The 22,271-nt window shown below is 61.3% G+C and overlaps 1 protein-coding gene across 4 annotated transcripts; it reads right to left on the reverse strand.

Moving 5' to 3' along the window:
- Positions 1-2,267: 2,267 nt before the first annotated feature.
- Positions 2,268-22,119, reverse strand: GLYR1 (glyoxylate reductase 1 homolog). 4 transcript variants are annotated; one of them, XM_029049156.2, is made up of 17 exons: positions 22,039-22,119; positions 17,994-18,030; positions 16,317-16,396; positions 13,625-13,763; positions 13,174-13,416; positions 11,827-11,916; positions 11,169-11,225; positions 10,426-10,476; positions 10,253-10,326; positions 10,002-10,101; positions 7,693-7,752; positions 7,387-7,479; positions 6,773-6,874; positions 5,030-5,192; positions 4,679-4,858; positions 4,120-4,244; positions 2,268-3,865 (listed from the first exon to the last, which is right to left on the reverse strand). In XM_029049156.2, exons 1-17 carry the CDS (start codon positions 22,074-22,076, stop codon positions 3,791-3,793), a joined length of 1,707 nt encoding a protein of 568 aa, XP_028904989.1. In that variant the 5' UTR covers positions 22,077-22,119; the 3' UTR covers positions 2,268-3,790. The 4 variants fall into 4 exon arrangements, with proteins under 4 accessions (XP_028904989.1, XP_028904980.1, XP_028905004.1 ...); XM_029049147.2 differs by having other exon boundaries at positions 7,387-7,497; XM_029049171.2 differs by lacking the exon at positions 7,693-7,752.
- Between the last annotated feature and the right edge of the window lie 152 nt (positions 22,120-22,271).

Below are 22,271 nucleotides of genomic sequence, written 5' to 3' on the forward strand. Positions count from 1 at the left end.
TTTTCCAGATGAGGTCACTGAGGCCCAGAGAAGTGAAGTGACTTGCCCACGGTCACACAGCTGACAAGTAGCAGGGTGGGGATTCAAACCCATGACCTCTGACTCCCAAGCCCGGGCTCTTTCCACCAAACCACGCTGCTTCTCAGTCCTAAAACTGAGTCCTAAGATCTATTCATTCAATAGTATTTATCGAGCGCTTACTATGTGCAGAGCACTGGACTAAGCACTTGGAATGGACAATTTGGCAACAGATAGAGACAATCCGGGCCCGATGACGGGCTCACAGTCTAATCGGGGGATCTAGGTCCTAAGACCCAGGTTCTAATGCATGCTCTGTCCTTGGGCCACTGAGTGACCTTTCACCTTGATGGTGCCTAAATTTCCTCACGGGGAACCAATACCTCTTCTCCCTCCTCCACCTGTGAGCCCCAGAGGGGATGGCAACTGACCACGCTGCTTCTCAGTCCTAAAACTGAGTCCTAAGATCTATTCATTCATTCAATAGTATTTATCGAGCGCTTACTATGTGCAGAGCACTGTACTAAGCACTTGGGAGAGTGCGATCTAACAAGAAACGTTCCTGCCCGGAACAAGCTCACAGTCTAGAATGTGCTTGGTAATGATAATGATGGTATTTGTTAAGCGCTTACACTGTGCCAAGCACTGTTCTACCCCCAGGGTAGATACAAGGTAATCAGGTTGTCCCACGGGGGGCTGAGAGTGAATCCCCATTTTACAGATGAGGTAAAACTGAGGCACAGAAAAGTGAAGTGACTTACCCAAAGTCACACAGCTGACCAGCGGCCAGGACGGGATTTGAACCCATGACCTCTAACTCCCAAGTCCGTGCTCTTTCCACTAAGCCACACTGCTTCACTGGTACAGTGCCTGGCACAGAATAGGCACTTAGAAGTAGCACGGTAGAGTGGATAGCGCACAGAGCTGGGACTCAGAGCCGTGGGTTCCAATTCTGCGTCCACCACGTATCTGTTGTGTGATCCTGGGCAAGTCACTTCACTTCTCCGTGCCTCAGTTCCCTCGTACGTAAAATGGGGATTGAGACTGTGAGCCCCTCGTGGGACAAGGACGGTGTCCAATCCCATCTGCTTGCATCCACCCAAGCGCTTAATGAATACCACAATTGTTATTGTGAAATAGCATCATTATCGCTACCGCTGCCCTCCTGGCTCTGTTCCCTCATCTGCAGAATGGGGATTCAATACCGGTTCTTCCTCCTACTTAAGACCGGGAGCCCCACGCGGGACTATTATTTCATACCCGTCCCAGCACTTGGTAGGGTGCTTGCCAGACAGCGAGCGCTCGACCCACCACGATTATTATTTCCCTTTCTCCATTTCAGCTCTATGTTCGGCAGCTGTTTGGAATCCACTGCCGTAGCTCATCCTCCTCCCGTTTCCCACACTGCAAGACTCTACTGCGGCGAGCCTGGCTTCGAGGCTAGGAGACGGTCACCTGGCCCGACTATGGTGGAACCGCTCAAGGTGCCAGATGGGGATCTTTTGAGTCTGGCCCGCCGGGACCACCCCAGCCCTCGGGGGTGTGCAGGTGGCAAGGTGACAGGAAGGACTGAGAGAGGTGTCGGGTTGTGTGTGTTGCCAGAGGAATGTGATTTTTTTAAAAGGGCCTGGGAGGTGGGGAGTGTGGGCTGGTGGCTGCAGAGGAGGAGGGAGTTCCAGGCAGGAAGGAGCGCGTGAGCAAGAGGGAGGGGGCGGGAGAACTAAGAACAAGACCCAGGAAAGAGGCCGACTTGAAAGGAGCAGAGTCTGCCAAGGGGAAAGGGGTGGGAGAAGAGAGTGGAGACACAGAGGTGGGGAAGACATTCAGAAAGCCTCGAGGCGGACAGGCAGGAACATCTGCTTGCCGCAGAGAGGTGGCCAACCACGATAGGTGTGGGAAGAGGGGGGGAAATTTGTGTACACCACCGTTTTAGAATAGCGATCCAGGCAGCGGCGTGAAGGGGAGACTGGAGGCCAAGAGAGCGGCGGGAAGATCGGCGGGAAGACCGACACCGTAGGAGTCTGGGAGGGACGGGCACCAGACCGGCCCGGGAGCCGGCAGGGTGATCGTGGAAGGGCCACGGAGGCCACGCCACCCGGGTCTGGGGACAGACCTAGCGTGCGGGCTGAAAAGGGGGCGAGGCGAGGATGACGCCAAGGGAGCAGGCTTCCGGATGCGCCGCCCCGGGGAGGCGGGTCGCCGTGGCGGTCCGCTGCCCACGCTCCGGCACAGAGGGGCGTGGTCCGGACTGTTACCAAGAAAGGTTTATTTCTCTTGCAGTAGCTCTGTTAATTGCACAAAAAAAAAAAAATCATTGTTTTGCCATTAAACATCTCACACGATCCTATTCGGGAGGACAAACGTTAATTAAAAACAAAGCAAAAATAAAAATTCACAACCTTAATTACCTAGAGGGTTGGTCAGGGAGGTGTTCGGAGGGGAGGAGGAGAAGAGGGAGAGAGACTGCTTTTCTTACAAGCTTTTCACAAATGTCACATTTTCTTTTTAAAAAGGAGGGACTCTGAACAAAAAGCGAGTTTGCTAAAACAGAAATCGTCATAAAAAGGAACTTTACAGAATTGTCAGCGAGAGTCAGACAGCACAGGCGCACCAGGTGCGCCTCCCCGACTCCCAGACCCCCGCAGCCGGTGGACAGACTCGCCCCTCTCCCCGCCCCTGTGGCCCGGAACCGACAGTTCGGGCCAGGGGGGCGGCCCCGATCCCGCTCCTCCTCCCTTCCCCTGGCCGCAGCCTGCGGGATCGGCCCGAGCCCCGGGCCGGCGTGGATGGGTCCCTGCTGGACACAGCCCCGGCGACCGGGCGCCGCAGCACCCGGAGGGGACCACGGGAACGCCCAAGGCCGGCTCCTCGGAGACGGGGGGGGGGGAAGCCAGCGGGGAGGGGGTTGGAGGTGCGGGGGGGAAGACACTCTGGATCTGACTCAGGATGCACCTTCCAAGGCTGCTTCCTCCTCACCAAGCCCTGGGACCCCTGGGGACCATGGAGGAGTTCGGGGGGGTGGGGGGGGGGAAGGGGGAGGGGAGACACCTTTGAGGCCAGTGAAGAGCGACCGGGAGAAGACCCAAGCCAACATCTCCCCACCACAGCAGCAGCTTAGGGGGGAGGAAGAAGAGAGTGGGGGAGGAGGGGGAAGGGGGGATAGCTGGGCCGTCCGCAGGGGCGGAGCAAACACGGGGAGGGGGTGAAACGTAAACAGAAAGGAGGTGCTGCGCCCCACCACCCCTCACACCTGGAATGCCAATCCAAACGCTCCTTGGGCCCCGCTGGGAAGATGGAGGCCTGCCCACCAAGGACTCAGAGAAGGCCCCGGTGCCCCCCGCCCTCCTCCTCTCCTCCCACACCCTCAACGGCCCGCGCCCACGGCCCCTCTCTCTCCCCCCCCCCGCCCGCTGCCGGTCCGGGGAGCAGTGAGGCAAAGGAAGACTTCCCCAGTCCCGCCCCCAGGACGGCCCCGGCCCCGATGAGACCCTTCCCCAGGACGGGACGGTGCCGACCCCCAATCCTCGGCACGGAGGAACACCCAGGAGGGAGAGGAGCGGGAGAGCCAAGCAGCAGCCGAGGGGGAGCCCAGCGGGGAGCCCGGAGGGCTCCTCGCCGCGCCTCAATTTCCCCGCACGCTAAGCCGGCCGCACCGCCGGGGGCTGCGCCAGAGTCTGTGTGTATAAAAGGGGAGGGGGAGACGGATGGACGAGTCTGGGCCCAGGGTCCCGATCGTGACGGCAGAGTCAGGACCGGACGGCGGAGCCCGAGCTCAGTGGATGTAGGCCCGGTACACGGCCGACATGTCGTTGTCAGACTGGTCCAGTGCCTTGGCCCGCTTGTACACCTGTGGTGGGAGGGGGAGGACGAGGAGGGAGGAAGACAGCAGCTAGTCAGCCCTGGGGTAGACAGTATCCAAGTTACCCCAGCCGCCCGGCACCGGGGGGAGAGGGCCAACGCCGCTCTGGCTGACCCGCGGTGGCCAGAGTCGGGGCAAGGAGGGAGGAGAGGTGCCAATGGGCAGTTCTGTCCCCAGCCGCATCCCCCAAACCGATGTCCCTCTGCCCCTCGCTCGCTCGGGCCCAGGGGGAGGACCCTCACCTCATTGGCGGCGGCAGCCATAGGCGTGGGGTGGTTGACCGAGTCGCCGAGCGCGATGGCTAGCCGCAGGTCCTTCTGGATGTATTTCAGGTAGAAGTCAGGCTTGAAGTTTCCTTGGAGGATGTCTGGGGAGAGCCGGGAGCAGGGGACAGGGCCACGGTTCAGACCGCCGCCACCGTCCCAGGGCTGGGTGCCGCCAGGTTCTCTCCCAGTCCCGCCCTCCGCCCCCGACACCCGGAGTCGACCCACCACCGCCCCCGAGCCCCCGTTGATCGGTATCTTTCCTCGGCCCCGGGGCGCGCCCGTCCCAATCACCCTGAGGCCTGGGGCCGTTTCCAGGCCTGGACCTCATTAGAGCGCGTGCCGCGGCCGGGGAACGCGTCTCAGGCATCCGCTGCCCTCTGCCAGCAGGCTCTAGGTACCCGGTTTTATCGTGACCGTCACCGCTCCTGAGAGGTCGGCCGGGGACCGACCGCTGGGGCTCTGTGCGCCCGAGGCTCGTGAGGCGACTCGGGGAGGGAGGAGGTTGGGGGGAGGAGAGCCCGGGGGGAGGTCTCACTTTGGCACTTCTGGTCCAGGAAGATGCTGGCGAGCTGGCCCTGGTTGAGGATGTCGAGCAGCGTCTGCTGGGACTGGCCCGTCACCTGGGCCAAGGTGAGCCCTTCCGCGATGGTGGCCATGAAGCTCCCCTGGACCATGTTGACGATCAGCATCATCTTGGCGGCGTTGCCGACCTCGCCTGCCGGGGCACGCGGACGGCGCACTAGGCCAGGAGCCCGCCGAGGGCCGGCACCACCGCCCCGGGGAGCCCGTTCCCGCCCCCGGGAGCCCCGCTGGCCCACCCCCCAGGCGCCGTCCGCCGCCCAGCGGTGGTGGGGCCGGGGCCGTGGGGCCAGGCCTGGGCCGTTACCTAGGAAGAAGGAGGTCTTGCCCATGGCTTGGAAGCAGCTACTACAGTCCTCGTAGAGGCCCCGGTCCCCGGCGGCGAGGATGACCAGCAGGCCGTCGTTGGATAGCTGCTGGTTCCCGGACACGGGAGCTTCCAGGAAGCGGCCCCCCCTGGACACGATCACCTGGAGGGCGGGACCACCGTGGGCCACTCAGGACCCCTCAGCCGCGCCCACTCCACAGAAAGGAAGGGGGGGCCGCTGCCGGTAGCCCCACGGGGTGGACCGAGAGAGATGCGCGCCGTCACCGCCCCGCCCCCCGCAGCCACTCCGCCCCTCGGCGGCAGGCGTGGACTCCCGCGGATCGGCCCCCCTCCTCTCCAGCCCCGACCACTCTCTCGTCCTTCCCAGCCCGTCACCCGAGACCTGTCGCCTCCTTTCAAAAATCGACCCCCTCCGCCTTTGCCTCTGACCACCCTCGCTGCCCCTCTTCAACTGCTCGCTCTCCAGTGGCTCCTTCTCCGCTGCTTTCCAGAATGCCCCTCCCCGAAAACGTGCCCTCCGGTTATCACGCCATCTCCCTTCTACCACTCCTTTCCCAGATCCCCTGAACGGACAGACGACAGCCGCCACCTCCACTTTCTCTCCTTCAGCTCCCTTCTTGACCTCTTCCAATCCGGCTTCCGCCCCTTCCCCTCCACCAATGATCTCATTCTTCACGACGGCCCTGCTGCCTCCTCCTGGGAACACCCGCCCCTCCTCCTGGGAACACTGTCCTTTCCTGGTTCTCCTACCTCTCTGGCCTCTCCACGCTCTTTCATCAGCTCCTGCTCTGCCTCTCGCTCTCTAATGTGGCGGCCTCTCAAGGCTCACAATCCATCAATAATCAATCCGCAATCAGCGGATAATATTTGAGGGCTTTCCGTGTGTGCAAAACACTGTACTGAGCACTCGGGAGTGGACGATATTAAATACGACTGATTAAACTGAAGAGGGTTGGTGGACACGATTCCAGCTCTCCGGGTTTTTACAATCTAGTCACCCGGTAATTCGCCAACTAGACCCACTCCCCAGGGGAGCTCACTGCCTCTCGGCTTCAACTGCTTTGTGCGGAGCACTGTATTAAACTCTTGGGAGGGAAGGACAGAGTTGGTGTACACAATCCCTGCCCTTGAAGAGTTTACAATCTAGTGAGGGAGACAGACATTAAAATAGTTTGGGAAAGGAGCAGAGCAGAAAGGTGTGTCCCCGTCTTCACGCCCCCCGCCTTCCCTCCCGCCCCATCCCCCAGCATTTAGGGACTCCTATCTTTCTGCTCTCATCTCCCCACCCTATTTCCCCTACTACGTCACCTACAAAGCTCTAATTACCTGGGCGCTCCCCAACCCCTCACGACACTCACGTTCACATCTTCAAGGGCTGACGCTTCCTCTACCCTCAATTTTAGTGTGTGTCTCCTCCAAAAGATCCTAAACTCTTTAAGGGCAGGAATTGTGTCTCCTAACTCCACCGCCCTCTCCCGCAGTGCTCAGTACACGCTCTACACATATTAAGTGCTCGTCAGATCCGACCGGTCGAACCGGAGGTTCCGGAACCAGGCGGGGTAGGAGTGAGGAGGCTCGGTGGAGGCGTGGGGCGGAGTCCCCCGGGACAGTTGTCTCCACAGGCCCGGCCGTGGGCCGCCCGGCCAAGGCGGCCGTCGGGCTCCAGTGCCGTAGCTCGGGTGGCCACCTCCCCGGTCGGCCACACGGGCCGTGATCGGTTACCTGAGCCAACTCCGTGACCGTGTCGGCGTCCACGGTGGACATGTCCACGTAGCACTTGCCCGGGCGGATTCCCTGCAGTACCCCGCTGGGGCCCAACACCAGCTGTGGGCACACAAGGCAGAAGCAATAGATTTTCTGCTGGGCACCCAGCCCTCAGCACCCACTTGGCGTCGTTTACGACACCGCCACGTGGCTGCAGGTGGGGTCCGGAGCTCCTGCGGCGGGGACGCGGGGGGCGGTGGGGAAAAGTCTTCTGTTTGGACGCAGGGCCAACTGTGCACCTGTCCGCCTGCCCCACAGCTAAGCTGGGGCCTTGGGGCGCTTTTGGCCTGTGAAATGCTGACTCCTGGAGGGGCCACGGAGGGCCATGACCCCAGAACCTGCCCAGCCCGGACGCGGCTCCCAGATTTCAGGCAGTTGGCTCTCGGCCCCGGCCTCTAAGGCAAAGCCCGCGTTGGACGCCGGGTCTCGTAGGGCCGGGACCGGCCGGAGCCCCAGCTGGGCATCTCCAGGAGACAGACGGCCCGGCCTTGCCCGGGGAGGGGTGTGTCGCGTGTGTGTCAGCGGCGGGCGGGAGCTCGTGCTTGGGGGCGAGGGGTTGGAGAGGTCCTTACGTCCTTGGCCGCCTTCGGGTCCGAAACGCAGGCGAAGGTGATGTCACAGGTGGAGACCACCTCGGCGGGGGTTCGGCCCAGGCGGGCCCCCTCCTGGATGAACAAATCACACTGCAAAAGTCACAGACCCCCAAGTCAGCGGCGGGGAGCAGGGGGTGGGGCCCAGCCTCCTTGCAGCCCTGCTCCTGGCCCAGCAGCAGCGGCGGCAACCACCCAGCCTCCCGCCGACAGGGTGGCGCCCCGGGACACGGGACCCAAAGTGGCGAACGGATGGGGTGCCCACTGCCCCTCCGTCCACCGCCCTACCTCTCCACCAGTCTCGTGCAGACCCACCGCCTCCTCTCTGTCTCTCCTCCTCCACTGGCCCTACAACAACAATCCTGTTTCCAACCCTCCTGATCCACCGAGATCCCTCGCTCTAACCACGGTCACTGGCGACCTCCTCCTCGCCGAATCTAACGGGTTCAGTTCGGTCCCCGTCCCGTCGCTTTGGAAACCGAAGCCCGGTCCCTCGGCTTCTCTGACACCCTTCCCTCCCAGTTCTCCTCTCACCTTTCTGACCTCTTCTTCTCAGTTCCTTTCAAGGGCTCCTCCTCTGCTTCCAACCCCTACTGGAAGAGGTCCTTCGAGGCTCAGTTCTGGGTCCCCCTTCTCTTCTCCACCTTCATCCCCGCTCCCAAGGAGGTCCACTCCCTCTCGGAGCTTCAACCACCACCTCTCCGGGGCCTACTCCCACATCTACCTCACCGACCCTGACGCCTCTCCTTTTCCGCCGTCCTGTACGTCCTCCAGCCTTCGGGATGTCTCTGATACGCGCATCACGGCCGGAACTGGATTTCTCCCCTTGTCTCCCTAACCCTTCCCCCTCTGTAAATCACACCATCCTCCCTGACCCAGAAGCCTACAACCTCGGTGTCATCCCCGACGGCTTTCGGCCAACCCGCTGCTAAATCCTGCCGGTTCTTCCTCTCCACACCGACAGCTCCCTCTCGGCCCGTCTTCCGGCTCTCACCACCCCCCGGTGAGACTACGGCGTCGGCCTCCCCCCGATCTTCCTGCCTGTGGCCTCTTTCACCTTAGGGATGCACTCCCACTCTGCAGCTTGGATGACCATCTCCCAACACTGTTCTGTTCACATCCCTCCCCTCCTCAAGAACCCCCAAAGGCTACTTATTTTCCCCTCTCCGCAGCCCTCAGCACAAAGCAAACCCTCAAGAAATACCATTGATAAACATAAAGCCAAACCCTCTCTCCCAGTTTAAAATGAAACCCTGCTCCCCTTCGACTAGACGGGACCAACGACTGTGGTGTCTGTCCGGTGCTTACTCGGCGCCGACCACAGCACCGAGTGCTGGGTAGAAACGAGGTCGTCACGGTCGGACACGGTGCCTGTCCCGCACGGGACGCACACGCTATAAGGGGTGGGGAGACAGATACCGAGCCCTCATTTCACAGATGAGGAAACCGAGGTCCAGAGGGGTAAAGTGACTCGCCCACGGTCGCCCAGCAAACGAGCGACAAAACCAGGATTAGGATCTGGGCTCCCCTGACTTCTCAGGCTGGGCTCTTTCCTCCTCGGGCCCGGTGCTTTTCCGGACAAGTTTACCGTGCTCCCGTTACAGCGCGGTAACATGGGAAATAAGGTGGAGCACTTGAAGCCGAGACCACAGGCATACTTTCCCCAGGCCGGCCTCCTGCCACTGGAATTTCCTCTCATCTCTTTCTCTCTCCCTTCCTTCTTGGTTCTTTGCCCGCCAATCAATCAGTGGTATTTCCTGAACGCCTACAGTGTGCAGAGCTCTGAACTGAGCACTTGGGATAGTACGACAGAGATGGAAGACCCATTTTCTGTCCTGTCCCCAACCTAGCTCCGACCCACTTCCCTCGCTCCCAGGCCTGACTCCGTGGCCTTTCTCGGCCTTGGGCTCTGACGCTCCACTGGGCCACTGGGAGGCTTCGGCCTCTATATGGCCGGTCTCGTTCCCTGGACTTCTGCCCAACTTGTGAGGGGAGGGCAGGGAGGAAGCGGAAGGGAAGGAGATTTCCGGGGTCTCAGTGGCCCGCGTAGCCAGCAGGCATCCAGCCGCCTCGGGTCCAGACTGCAGCCACCACCCTGCTCAAAGCTCTGCTCTGAGGAAAGGGCCGGGGCCGGGCCGGGACTAGGGGAAAGCCGCCCCGATGGTCAGGTGGGGAACGAGGTCCCGCCCAGGTCCCCAGAGGCAGGGCTCGGAGACAACACAGGGAGTTCAGCAAGCTTCCCGCGCTCTCTCTTCCCCCAGCCCTCCAGGGCCACCACCCTCTCAGCCGGCGCCCTGCTCTCTTCCCAAATGACAGAGGGGCTCTGGGCCCTGAGGCCTGAGGGGCCTGATAGAAGCCATTCCAACACCTCTGGCCAAATGCCAGGGGTGGACTTGTCACCCCCTCACTCCTGAGACAGGGGCCCGGGCCCACCTCACCCAGAGCACGGCAGCCTGGACACCACCTGGAGCAGCCACCCCTGCCCGCCTCTCCTCCAGGTAGGGCACAGACCGCATCCCTCCGAGCTACTGGCACCCATGGCACCTGGGAGTGAGGGGTTGGGGGGGAAGGGTGCCCCACCCGTAGCGGGCCCTTACTTTCTCCGCAGTCCGACTCCAGACGGTCACCGTGTGGCCCATCTTTAGCAAGTTGGAGACGATGCCACTTCCCATGAGGCCCAGGCCCAAAAATCCTATCCTGGGGAGGATGGACGGACAAACGGACGACAGAGACAGACAGGAGGGGAGGTCAGTACCGGCCAGGGGGCAGGAGGAGGGGGAGGGGAAGGTGGGGACCATCCGCTCTGATCTCTATAGGACCCAGGGGCCAACGGCCCTGGGGCTCATACTTTTTGTCGGTGGGGGTGATGCTGCCGTTGACGGCGGTGCTGTCCGCTGCCTGGATGGACGTGGAGCCCGTCTCCTGGGGAAATCAAGCAGCCGGTCAGCGGGCCGGGCCGGCCGTAAGGCGGCGACCCGACAGCAAGACGGGACTGTGGACGAGCGGGGGGGAGGCACCTACCTCTTCGCATACTTTGAGTTTCTTGGTGATTGCCTGGTAGCAGACCGCTGGCTGAAGAGAGAGGGCAAAGTGTTCAGGGACCCCGGCTGTGCTTCCCGCCGCTCCCCTCAGCCCTCCAGAGCGGGGATGGTGGGGACCGAGGGCCCATCTCAGGGTCTCCAGGGTTTCCTGACGCTGCCCTCTGCTAGGGACAGGGGACTGCGGGGGGGGGGGGGGGGGGGGGCTCCAGCCGACTTCAGACCCCCCGGGCCGTGGCCGGGGCGGGGCCTGGGGGCTTGCCAGACTCAAACCGAGCAGAACCCAAGACCCTCCCGGGGCCTCCGCCTGATGGTCCACCCAGTGTCCATCCATCCCACTGCCCCCCGGGCTGCCTCCACGCTCAGGCCACGGTTGCCTCGGCTTCCTCAGCTGGACTGGCCTGGGGTGGGAAATATTAATAATTATGGTGGGGGGGGAGAATAATAATAATTATGGCATTTGGTAAGCTCTTACTATGCGTCAGGCACCGTGCTAAGCACTAGGGTGAATACAAATATAAAGTCCCTGCCCCACGGAGGGCTTACGCTCTCAATTCCCATTTCACAGATGAGGTAACTGAGCGCAGAGAGGTGAAGTGACTCGCCCAAGGTCACGCAGCAGACAATTGGTGGAGCCGGGATTAGAACCCATGATCTCCTGACTCCCAGGCCTGTGCTCTATTCCACTACACCACGCTGTAAAGCAAGCGGCACCCACCCACTTACCTTCTCGGTCTGGCTGAGCAGGAAGTGATGAAAGTGGGGGTCGCTGCCTTTCCCGGGCTGAAACCAGAGCAGGCCAGTCAGGGGAAGTCCAGGCCCTCGCCCCTCTCTCTCCAGAGGGATCACAGAGCCACCCCCCGGCCCCCGCACCAGCTTCCGGCCTGACCCTGGTGGTCTCGAGTGTCGCTGCTCAGTACGCCTCCCCCCCGCCAAGGGAAATCCCACTCTAGTTTCCAGTGGAACACGGGTGTGAGGAGAAGGAAGGAAGTTGGTGTTTGCCAGGAATGTGTTGGAAACAAGATTAAGCCCAAGAGAAATGTAGAAACACGGCTGTCCGGAGCTCTCGGGCCTACAGAGCGTGGGGATCAGCGAGACCCGCCAAAATCCGGCCCCGTGCCCCACCCCCTGTGGCGGGGTGGCCCCTGCTCCCCGCCTCACGTTTCCTTGGCGCCTCAGACACAAATCCCCGGGGAAGACTCCTTCCCGCCCGGCCTCTCCACTACAAGCCTCGTTCACTAAGCCGGTCTCGATGACGTCGTAGAGGAGGCCACTCGAACCCCCAAACCCAGAGCGTGCCCCGAGGGGGGCTCGTTAGGCCCCGGCTCCCACAGGCCCCGGCCTCAGGGGAAAGGAGGGACGGAGGAACACAGAGGGTGATTACCTCGCTGACAACACTGGGTGGCCATTTAAACCCAGCCACGCTCCCAGCCGCCAGCCCCTTCACCGTGCTGGACTCAGGGACTGTGAGGTCCTGGAGAGAGAGACAGAGAGAAAAAACAAGAGAGGAGGCAGATCGATTGATGGTCCTTTTCCCGGACGGGCTGTTTCTAGAGGGTGAGAGGATCTGCCCTGCCAGTCAGTGTTATGGACCGAGCGCTTTTCAAGCACAGAGCACTGTACTGAATGCCTGGGAGGGTGCAGCCGAGTTAGTAGAAGCGATTCCCCGTCCTTGAAGAAGGATAACACCCATTGAGGAAAACCGAACCAATCGACAGACTTTACGGCACCACACCGAGGACCTGGGAGAGCACCTGCCAAGCTGGTACACCTGAACCTCCCACCCTTGAGGAGCTCCCGGCCCAGTGACTGGTCAGCGCCAGGGAGACCCCTTTAAGGACGCCCTCGCCCTCCACGGAGCCCGGCCGGACGCCCGACTGGGACCGAGGATTCCCAACTGTAGGCTGAGCCGTCCAAACGCCGGCTCCCGGGAAGGATTGTGGCTTGTCCCCCCAGCGCAGGCCTAACACATCACCGGAAGGCAGATCAAATCCTCCTCCAAGCGATGGTGACACCTTTCTCTGTCTGCTACGGAACGCTGGGCCGGCGAGCGCCGCTCTGGGCCAGGGAGCTCGAGCCAGCTCTGATTAAGGAAAAGGCCCGGATTCTTGCATGACAAAACTGCGGAGGGCCAGGATCGGAGCGGGTGAGGGCACGGCAGCCAGGTGACACAACCTGGCCTTTTCGGGAAGGCTCCTGGCCCGCGCTCTCAGCCTCTTCCAAACCAGTGGCCGGGCCAAGCCCCGGCTCCCCGAACAAGGCACAGAGCTCGGGTGTAGGAGGTGGGCGGGCCCAAGACCGGACTGGTCTCAAATCCTCTCGGGGAAAGCCAGAGGCCGCGAGGGCCACCCGCTTCCCCTCGGGGCCTCGGGGGCCGGCACGGCCAGTCTGGGCGCAGGCCCGCACTGAACACATGCCACCTGGGGAAGAGACGTGAGGGTCCCGCCCGTGCCGGTCGAGGAGCATCGGCCCCGCCGGGCCAACGTCGCTTCGCTCTTCTCACGCTCGACAATTCCGACCCCGCAAGGCCGGGGCAGAGGTCACGGCCGCCGGCTCCCGCGCTCTCCCCGGAGCGCAGGACGGCGCTCTACCCGGGGTAGGCCGAGTCGACGCCACTGAGCTCCTGACCCGAGCCAAGGAGGCCACGCCCACCTCAGCCACGCAACCGGGCTGCCCCACCCCCGCGGCCCGAACTCCCGGGCCCGGCAACCGCTCCCCCCGGCGCACCGACCTTCTCGTCCTTCGGAGGCCGGCCTCGCTTTCGGGGGCTCTGCTCCTGGGCCCGCTTCAGGGGGGACCGGGACCCCCGCTCCGAGGAGCCCGACGAGACCCTCCGCTTCCCCTCACCCGGGCTCTTCTTCACCTTGCCCTCGGCCGTGCCGGCCCGACGCTTCTCTTCGCCCGCGGCCGGCCTGCTCCTGTCCTCGCTCGTGCCGTGCCGGTTCTTCTCCTCGGCGGAGCTGTGAGACGACGCCTGCCCCCCCGACCCGCAGAGCCGACGCCGTCAAAGGGCCCGGTGCCTTAACCCGGTTCTGCCGGCCCCGCGGGCAGACCGTACGCACGGGCCGGGATCGCTCGCCGGCACCGGTCCTCCGGGCTCGGGGTCGGCGGCCCCCCCGGCCCCTCCCCGTCATCCCCCATTCGAGTCCCCCGCCGGGCGGCAGCTCGCACCCGAGCCTCACCTGGTCTTTGCCCTTGGCCTTCCGGAGGAACTCCTCCACAGCGTCAACGGCCTGCTGGAAACGCTTGCCCTTGTTGATCTTGATCATCTCCTCCTTGTGGGGATGATAGGGCTTCAGCTGCTCCACCTTGATCCAAGCACTGGTGGCGAGACCCAGCCGAGACGGTGACCCGCCGTCCGCCCTCCCGTCCGTCACGCCCCCGCACCCAGACGCCCAGCCCTCGCTGAACTGCTCTGGCCCCAGGGGCCCAGGCAGCTTTCCGGTCCCACCGTCATGGGGCACCCGGAACAGACGGCACACAGAGCAACCAGATCCCTCAGAGTCAGCTGACTTCCGGGCCCCCAACCCCCTCCGAAGCAGACGGCCCCCGCCACGCCCCGAAGTTTCATCGGCTTCCACACGCGGGGTCCCGCCGGCCCTCGGCGGCTCCCAGGAGCCAGGATCGAGGTCGGCAACTAGCGTGGCCCTCGCCACCCCCAGGCCGCTGAACAGAGCAGCCGGCTGGCAGAGAGCCGGGCCCGGGGGCTCGAGACACAGTCAGCGGTGAGGTGGGGCCGTCCGGGGAACCTGGGCCGAGCGGACGTCCTGGCGGCAGCGGAGCCCGGTCCAGAACAACGTCCAAACCACCGCCGGATAGGCGGCTGCACAGGAGCGACCAGCGGTCCCACCTCTGCAGGCGGCCGCGGGTCGCAAGAGCCCGAGGCCTCTTTGCTCTCGTGACCCCTGGCCGCCGGGCCCCAGAGGGCACGTTCTGGCGGGCTCTGGCCGGACCAGGCGGCTCGGGGTCCGCTTCCCGGCCGACACGCCAGGGAGGTCCCTTTGGGCGCCGAGGGGAAGGATCGAGCTCGCCAGGAATACAGGTTCCGTCAAAGCGCCCGACGCCGGGAAGGAGCAGGAGCCCCCCCGCGTCTCCTTTATCTGGCCGCAGCTGACCGGGGCTGGACGGGATCGGCCATCACCCCGCTGGCGCTTCCCACTGTTCCCTCCCAACCGGACTCGACGTGCCTCGTGGCCTTCACCCCAGCCCATCTCCAGACCCGCTGGCTCGGAGACTGCTGCGGCCGCCCCCGGCCTGGCGCCCGGAAAAGAGTGGTCGCCACCTAGCCGGGCTCCTCCCCCTTGGCACTGCAGACCAGAAGGGGCAGTATGCTGTGGTCACCGGGCCATGGGTCTGCCCGCTGTTCAGGTCCCTCCACTCGGGGAAGTTCCAGCGCCAATCCCAGCTCCACGGAGGGAGCGGACGTGCCTCCGGTCCACAACCTAATTCCCAACCACGCAGCAACTGGTGGTGGCCGGCCTGTAGGCCCACTGCCACGCCACGATCCCTGGCCTCTCCCCCCGCAGCCAAAATGTCCCCAGGAACGAGACAAACTTGGAACTCCATGGAGCGGCCCAGCCTGAGCCCTTGGCGGGAGCCTGTGGGTGCCCGCGTCACCGAGGGGAGGGAAGCCGGGCTAGGCGGCGGCAGTGGGTTTCCTGGCTCTAGGTCCCGCAGGCCCTCTTTTCTCTGTCCCGCCACCCGCAGGAGCCTTTCCTTCCCTCCGCATTTGACGGCCCGCTCACTAATGCCCCCATTTCCCCACATCCGCCAGGGCGGCAATCAAACCTGGTCCCGGACGGCAGAACCGGACAGGACGATCCTTTCCCACGCCCACCGCCACCCCTTCGCCCCTGCACAAAGAGCTGGGTCTCCTCACCAGCCGGTCTAAGACACACACTGCTGGACACGGGGAGGACGGACCCCTGGAGGTTGGGGGGGAGGGGGGGGGGCGGGGAAACCAACCTTCCCCATCGCTCAGAGCACGAGACTAGCTCAAGCCCCGCTGCTTTTCCCATCTTCCCCCTCGGTCCTCCAGTGACGGTCTCCCAGTGGCGGGGGTAGAGAAGGGACTCCGCCCGGGAGATTTTCTGAACACGACATCTACGCACGTGGACGCAACCACGTCGACGACCTCCATCTAGAGGACCGTTGGCCATCAGAGTTCTGCCTGGCCCCAACGGACCCTCCTCGACTCCGGGCCCTGCGTCCCCCGTGGCTGCTCAGCATCATGTGGACCGAGGAGGGACCTCGGCCACACGGAGAAACTCCCCGACAGAACCAGACTCCGGGCTGGTCCGGCAGCCCACGGACCTTGGCGCGACCAACCCCCCGTGGTGTCTGCAAGACCTAGGGACGATTGGCCAACTTCAGAATTCCCGGGGAGGGGGGTGGAGGGAGAGACGGGGGAGAACACCGATCAAACCTCAGAAACACGTGTTCTCTGCAAATATCCAAACTACGACCAAGGAGCCTACTCCTCCTAGGCGTTTCTGGGAGGGGGCGGCAACGGGCACACAGAGACGACCAGCCATGACATCGAAGAGCCTGCAAGCATAACGGCTTGCAGAGAAACAGTCTCCCGTGGAGGCCACACAACCCGCAGCGGCCTGAGAAAACCACCGGGCCCACTGGAATCAGATGCGCCGGACTGTCCTCCGGCCAGTCAACACCACCGGCACGTCCACCCCTCTGAGGGAAGAGATCTTCTCGGCAACTACCCACGTGAGGTCCGGACCCGGGTTGGGCTGGCATATCTGAATATTGTCCTCCTCCACACAATCCACCCTCAGTCCCCGCTACTGAGCACTAAAGGACCAGCTCTACAGACACACACACACACACACACACACGGCCTTCACAAGGAGAACTCACTGATCTTCCGTTCCAAAAAACTTCACAAAGAAGCACTTCTTCCCACGGGGTTTCTTGAGGTCTTTGGGGGGATTAACAATCTGCGGGGCAGAAAGGAAAGGAGAGTGAGTGATGAAGGGCAGTCGGCAGGGACGTGCCCCACCTCCCAAGAGCCCAGAGGGCTCTACCCCCAAAGCTCCATTGCTCGGGGACAGGATGGGAAAGGACAAGTCACTAAGACCAAGTTGTACCCAAAGGGTCACCTCTGGGAGAGATATGCCCCACAGACACGCTTGCGTATGTATATATGCGTGTCGTGGCTCAGTGGAAAGAGCCCGGGCTTCGGAGTCAGAGGGCATGGGTTCGAATCCCGGCTCTGCCACTTGTCAGCTGTGTGACTTTGGGCAAGTCACTTAACTTCTCTGTGCCTCAGTGACCTCATCTGGAAAATGGGGATTAAGACTGTAAGCCTCACGTGGGACAATCTGATGACCCTGTATCTCCCCCAGCGTTTAGAACAGTGCTCTGCACATAGTAAGCGCTTAACAAATACCAACATTATTATTATACACACACACTCCCGTGTACGCACATGGGAGGGAGTGTTCCACCAACACCCACTTGTCCACTACTAGTCTTGTAACGAGGAAGCCCGGAGCAAAGCCTCCTGGCTCACTCCAAGCTTGAAATCTTCTAGAAATAAAGGATCAGCCAGTCTGCCCTTTCTTGAAGTGTGACTCTGTGGGGTCCTGAGGGTCAGAAGGGGCTAGCCATGCCTACACACAGGTGAGGAAGAAAACTGGCTCCTAGGCAGGCAGCAGCCACAGACCCTAGCTGTCCCGGCCAGCCACGCGGGAGGCTCAGAGCAGGAATTTCTAGGATGACAAATCCTGTTGAAGGAAATCGGGTATCTCTCTCTGCCACGCACCCACAAGGATGGGGAGGGGTACGCCTCAAAGGTTCGCTAGGACACCCAGGAAGGCTTGGAAGTGACCTGACCGTTCCTACTTGGCTGTGCCCGGTGGGGAGAAAAGTAAAGATGAGAGTTCATCAGATTCTCAGCTCGGGGGCGTTCAGGAATGAAATGGGACCGCTCAGAGATGGCACAGGCAGCTGCAGCCGTCGCCAAACTTTCTGCCGGGGATGGGCGAGCGGCTCGTCTGCCGGACGCCTTTCTGCGTGAATATCTTCCCTTTAAGACTGCCCGCTCCTCCTGGTCAGGGATTGGGTCAACCAACTCTATGGTGCTGTAGTCTCCCCAACACTGGTCAAGGGCTCTGCACACAGTAAGCACTCATTAAATGCCACTGACTAACGTGAGAAAGGCCTCCCGGGGAACAACCCACCTAACCTGAAAACGTCAGCTGCGTAGCCTGAGGGAAAGAACCTAGACTTTGTAGAGTCAGAGGGCCTGGATGCTTCTCCCAGCCTCGCCACTCATCTGCTACGAGAACTTGGGGAAGTCACTTGACTTCTCTGGGCCTCAGTTCCCTCATCTGTAAAATGGGGATTAAATCCTACTCCCTCCTACTTGGACTGTGAGACTCACTTGAGACAGGGACTCTGCCCAATCTGCTTCTCTTGTACCTACCGCAGTACATGGTACGACGACTGGCACAAAGTAAGAACTTAAGTACGACAATAACGGCCGCGACGATAATCGGCTGCCACGAGAACCAGCCTCCCGTCTGGACTCACCTTTCCTGGCCACGGCGGGTACCGTCCCAGCTTCCCCCTGAAGGAAGAACAGAGGGATAAGCCGCTCGGCCCCCCAGGAGCGAGTCCCTCCCTTTACCTTCTCGGCCCAGAATCTGCTTCCCAAGCCCCAACTCCCACCCTCGATTCCAATTTCAGATCCGCTTCCCAGGCTAGGGACTCTCCCCGGCGCTAGCGAGGTCAGGCGTATTTATTCTTTTTCTCCCCCGCCGACGCCCGGGTCTGTGGATCCCAGAGAGGACGAGGAAATACAGTCACTCCGACGGCCAAGCAGTGACACGGGCTGGGCCCCAGAGCCTGGGGTAGCTTGCTCGGCTACTTGGGTTGGTGCCACGTAGGCCGGGACCACAGAGAAGCAGCGTGGCTCAGTGGAAAGAGCCCGGGCTTGGGAGTGCAGAGGTCAAGGCTTCTAATCCCGGCTCCGCCACTTGTCAGCTGTGTGACTTGGGGCAAGTCACTTCAGTTCTCTGGGCCTCAGTTCCCTCATCTGTAAAATGGGAATGACGACTGTGAGCCCCACGCGGGACCACCTGATCACCCTGTATCCCCCCTCCCCACTGCAGCGCTTAGGACAGTGCTTTGCACAGAGTAAGCGCTTAAATACCATCATCACCGAGGACATAGGAGGCTCTGGACAGCTCACGCAAATTCCAAGCAGGGCCCCCCTTTCAGGACCCAGCAGCAGGAGCCCAGGGCTGGGCATCAGGACTCCCGGCTGCAGTCCCAGCTCTGCCCCCGGCCTGCCGTGTGACCTTGGGCAAGTCGCTCCACCTCTCCGGGCCTCGGTTTCCTCCCTCTGTTTCCTTCCTGCGAGCCCCGAGTGGGGGAGGTAGGGGCGGGGTCCCGTGGTTCGGAGCCTCCCGCACCTGCCTCCGGGGCCTTTGGCGGGGCTTGGCAGGTGGGAAGGGCCGGACGTTCATTCAGTCAGTCGTATTTATTAAGAGCTTACTCTGTTTAGAGCACCGTACTAAGCGCTTGGGATGTGCAATTGGGCAACAGATAGAGACCATCCCTTCCCAATGACGGGCTCACAATCTAAACGGGGGAGACAGACAGCAGAGCAAAACAGAACAAAGACAACATCACCAAGATAAATAGAACCCAGGGGATGTACACCGCATCAAGAAAATAAACAGGGCAATGGGCATCACCACGGCTGCTCTCTGTACCTCCCCCCAGCGCTTAGAACAGTGCTCGGCACATAGTAAGCGCTTAAGGAATACCAAAATGATTATTATGAGAGAAGCAACTTGGCTTAGTGGAAAGAGCCCGGGCTTGGGAGTCAGAGGCTGTGGGTTCTAATCCTGACTCAACCACCTGTCTGCTGCGTGACCTTGGGCAGGTCACTTCACCTTCCCCCGTCCCCTCAGCTGAGCCTCCTTTCCCTCTGCTCCTCCCCCTCAGCACTGTGCTCAGTTGTATATATTTTTATTACCCTATTTATTCTGTTAATGAGGTGTAGACCCCCTTAATTCTATTTATGGTAATAATGTGGTCTTGTTTTTGTTTCGTTGTTTGGCTCTGCCATCCGTCTCCCCCAATTAGACCGTGAGCCCATCACTGGGCAGCGAGGTCTCTATCTGTTGCCCAATTGTTCATTCCAAGTGCTTAGTCCAGTGCTCTGCACAGAATAAGCGCTCAATAAATACGATGGAACGAACGAACTTCACTTCTCTGTGCCTCGGCGACCTCACCTGTAAAAAGGGGGATGAAAAACGGTGGGCCCCCCGCGGGACCACCTGATCACCTTGTTTCTCCCCCAGCGCTTAGGATAGTGCTTGGCACATAGTAAGCGCTTAACAAAAGCCATCATTATTATTGTAATTATTATTATCGTCGGGGTGGCGGTGGAACTAAGTCTCCTCCCCTCTTCTTAGCCCTACTGAGAGCTCACTTCCTCCAGGAGGCCTTCCCTGACCGAGTCCCCCCTTTCCTTCTGCTCCTCTCCCCTCTCTGTTCTTCCCCCTTCCCCTCAGCACTGTGCTCGTTTGCATGTATTATTTATTACCCTATTTAGTTTGTTAATGAGGTGCACATCCCCTTGATTCTATAGTTCTTGATAACATTGTCTTGTTTTTGTTTTGTTCTGTTTTGCTTTGCTGTCCGTCTCCCCGATTAGACTGTGAGCCCGTCACTGGGCAGGGAGGGTCTCTATCTGTGGCCCAATTGTCCATTCCAAGCGCTTAGTCCAGTGCTCTGCACGGAGTAAATGCTCAATAAATACTATTGAAAGAATGAATCCTCTTGATTCTATTTATTTTGATAATGTGGTTTTGTTCTGTTTTAGTTTGCCGTCTCCCCCGATTAGACCATGAGCCCGTCGTTGGGCAGGGAGGGTCTCTCTCTCTGTGGCCCAACTGTCCCTTCCCAGCGCTGAGTCCAGTGCTCTGCACACAGTAAACGCTGAATAAATACGAGTGAAAGAATGAATCCCCTTGATTCTATTTATCTTGATAATGTTGTCTTGTTTTGTTCTGCTGTCTGTTTCCCCTGATTGGACTGTGAGCCCGTCACTGGGCAGGGAAGGTCTCTGTGGCCCAACTGTCCATTCCAAGCGCTCAGTCCAGTGCTCGGCACAGAGTGAGCACTCAATAAATGCGATTGAAAGAATGAATCCCCTTGATTGTATTTATCTTGATAATACTGTCTTGTTTTGTTCTGCTGTCTCCCCCGATTAGACCGTGAGCCCGTCACTGGGCAGGGAGGGGCTCTCTCTGTGGCCCAATTGTCCATTCCAAACGCTTAGTCCAGTGCTCTGCACCCAGTAAGCTCTCCATCAGTACGACTGAATGAATCCCCTTGATTCTATTTATCTTGATAATGTTGTTTTGTTCTGTTTCTCTTTGCCGGCTCCCCCGATTAGCCCGTGAGCCCGGGGCTGGGCAGGACTGGTCTCTCTCTGTGGCCCAACTGTCCATTCCAAGCGTTGAGCCCAGTGCTCTGCACCCAGTAAGCGCTCAATCAATACGATTTAAAGTATTAATCCCCTTGATTCTATTTATCTTGCTAATGTTGTTTTGTTCTATTTCGCTTTGCCGCCTCCCCCGATGAGGCCGATGAGCCCATTGTTGGGCAGGGAGGGTCTCCCTCTGTGAGTCCAGTGCTCCGCACCGAGTAAGCGCTCAATCAATACGATTGAAAGAACGAATCCTCTTAATTCTCTTTATCTTGATCATGTTGTTTTGTTCTGTTTCGCTTTGCCGGCTCCCCCGATTAGCCCGTGAGCCCGGGGCTGGGCAGGACTGGTCTCTCTCTGTGGCCCAACTGTCCACTCCAAGCGTCGGGCCCAGTGCTCTGCACCCAGTAAACGCTCAATCAATACGATTGAAAGGGTGAATCCTCTCGATTCTCTTTATCTTGATAATGTTGTTTTGTTCTTCAGCCCGTGAGCCCGGGGCTGGGCAGGACTGGTCTCTCTCTGTGGCCCAACTGTCCACTCCAAGCGTCGGGCCCAGTGCTCTGCACCCAGTCAGCGCTCAATCGATCCGATTAAAAGAACGAATCCTCTTGCTTCTCTTGATCTTGATAATGTTGTTGGGTTCCGTTTCGCTTTGCCGTCTCCCCCATCAGCCCGTGAGCCCGTGTCCGGGCGGGACCGGTCTCTCTCTGTGGCCCAACCGTCCATTCCAAGCGCTGAGTCCGGGGCTACGGAGAGGCGGCGCCGGATCGAGGCCATTGAAGGAAATAGTCCCTGTCGGTGGCGGAACGGTCCGTTGCCAGCGCTGAGTCCGGCGCCGTGCGCGGAGTGAGCGGCGAGGGGATGTCGCCGGATGACGGGATGCGCGTCGGGGGCGAGGGCGGGCTCTGGGCCGGTCGGTCGGTCGGTCGGTCGGCCGGTCGGTCGGTCGGAGGGGGCCGCGCCGGCCGCGCTCGGTGGCGTCATCGCTGAGGCGGCGGCGCGGGGAAGCGCCGGCCGGGACGCGGAGACGCTTGGGGGCGGCCGCCCGTCCTCCCTTCCCTTCCTTCCCCCCCCCGTCTTCCCTCCCTCCCTCCCGCCCTCCCTTCCCTCCGCGCGGCCGACACTCACCACACCAGGTCTCCGAGGCGCAGAGTCCCGGCCGCCATCTTAGCCGCCCAGCCGCCCGCCGCGCAGGGCACGCCGGGACCTCCCCCCTCCCCCGGCCCCCCCGCCGCCGCCCATTGGCCGGGCCGCCCCCACGTGACGGGGCCCGCCCGCCGGCCCCCCCCCGCGCCCGCCGCGTCACCGCGCGCGCCCCCGCCCGCCGCCCATTGGCCCGCTCCGCCCCACGTGACCGGGCG

The sequence above is a fragment of the Ornithorhynchus anatinus genome, chromosome 2 (assembly GCF_004115215.2).
Source record: "Ornithorhynchus anatinus isolate Pmale09 chromosome 2, mOrnAna1.pri.v4, whole genome shotgun sequence".
Lineage (NCBI taxonomy): Eukaryota > Metazoa > Chordata > Mammalia > Monotremata > Ornithorhynchidae > Ornithorhynchus > Ornithorhynchus anatinus.

What these genes read in the sequence shown, in the direction of transcription:
- GLYR1 (XM_029049147.2), bottom strand. Translation starts at nt 22,076, where the DNA reads ATGGCGGCCGGGACTCTGCGCCTCGGAGACCTGGTGTG. An exon ending in AGGCCAAGGGCAAAGACCAG is followed by an intron (nt 13,417 to 13,624) that starts GTGAGGCTCGGG and finishes TCGGGGGGGCAG; the next exon opens with GCGTCGTCTCACAGCTCCGC. An exon ending in CCTGGACCAGAAGTGCCAAA is followed by an intron (nt 4,245 to 4,678) that starts GTGAGACCTCCC and finishes GGCTCTCCCCAG; the next exon opens with ACATCCTCCAAGGAAACTTC.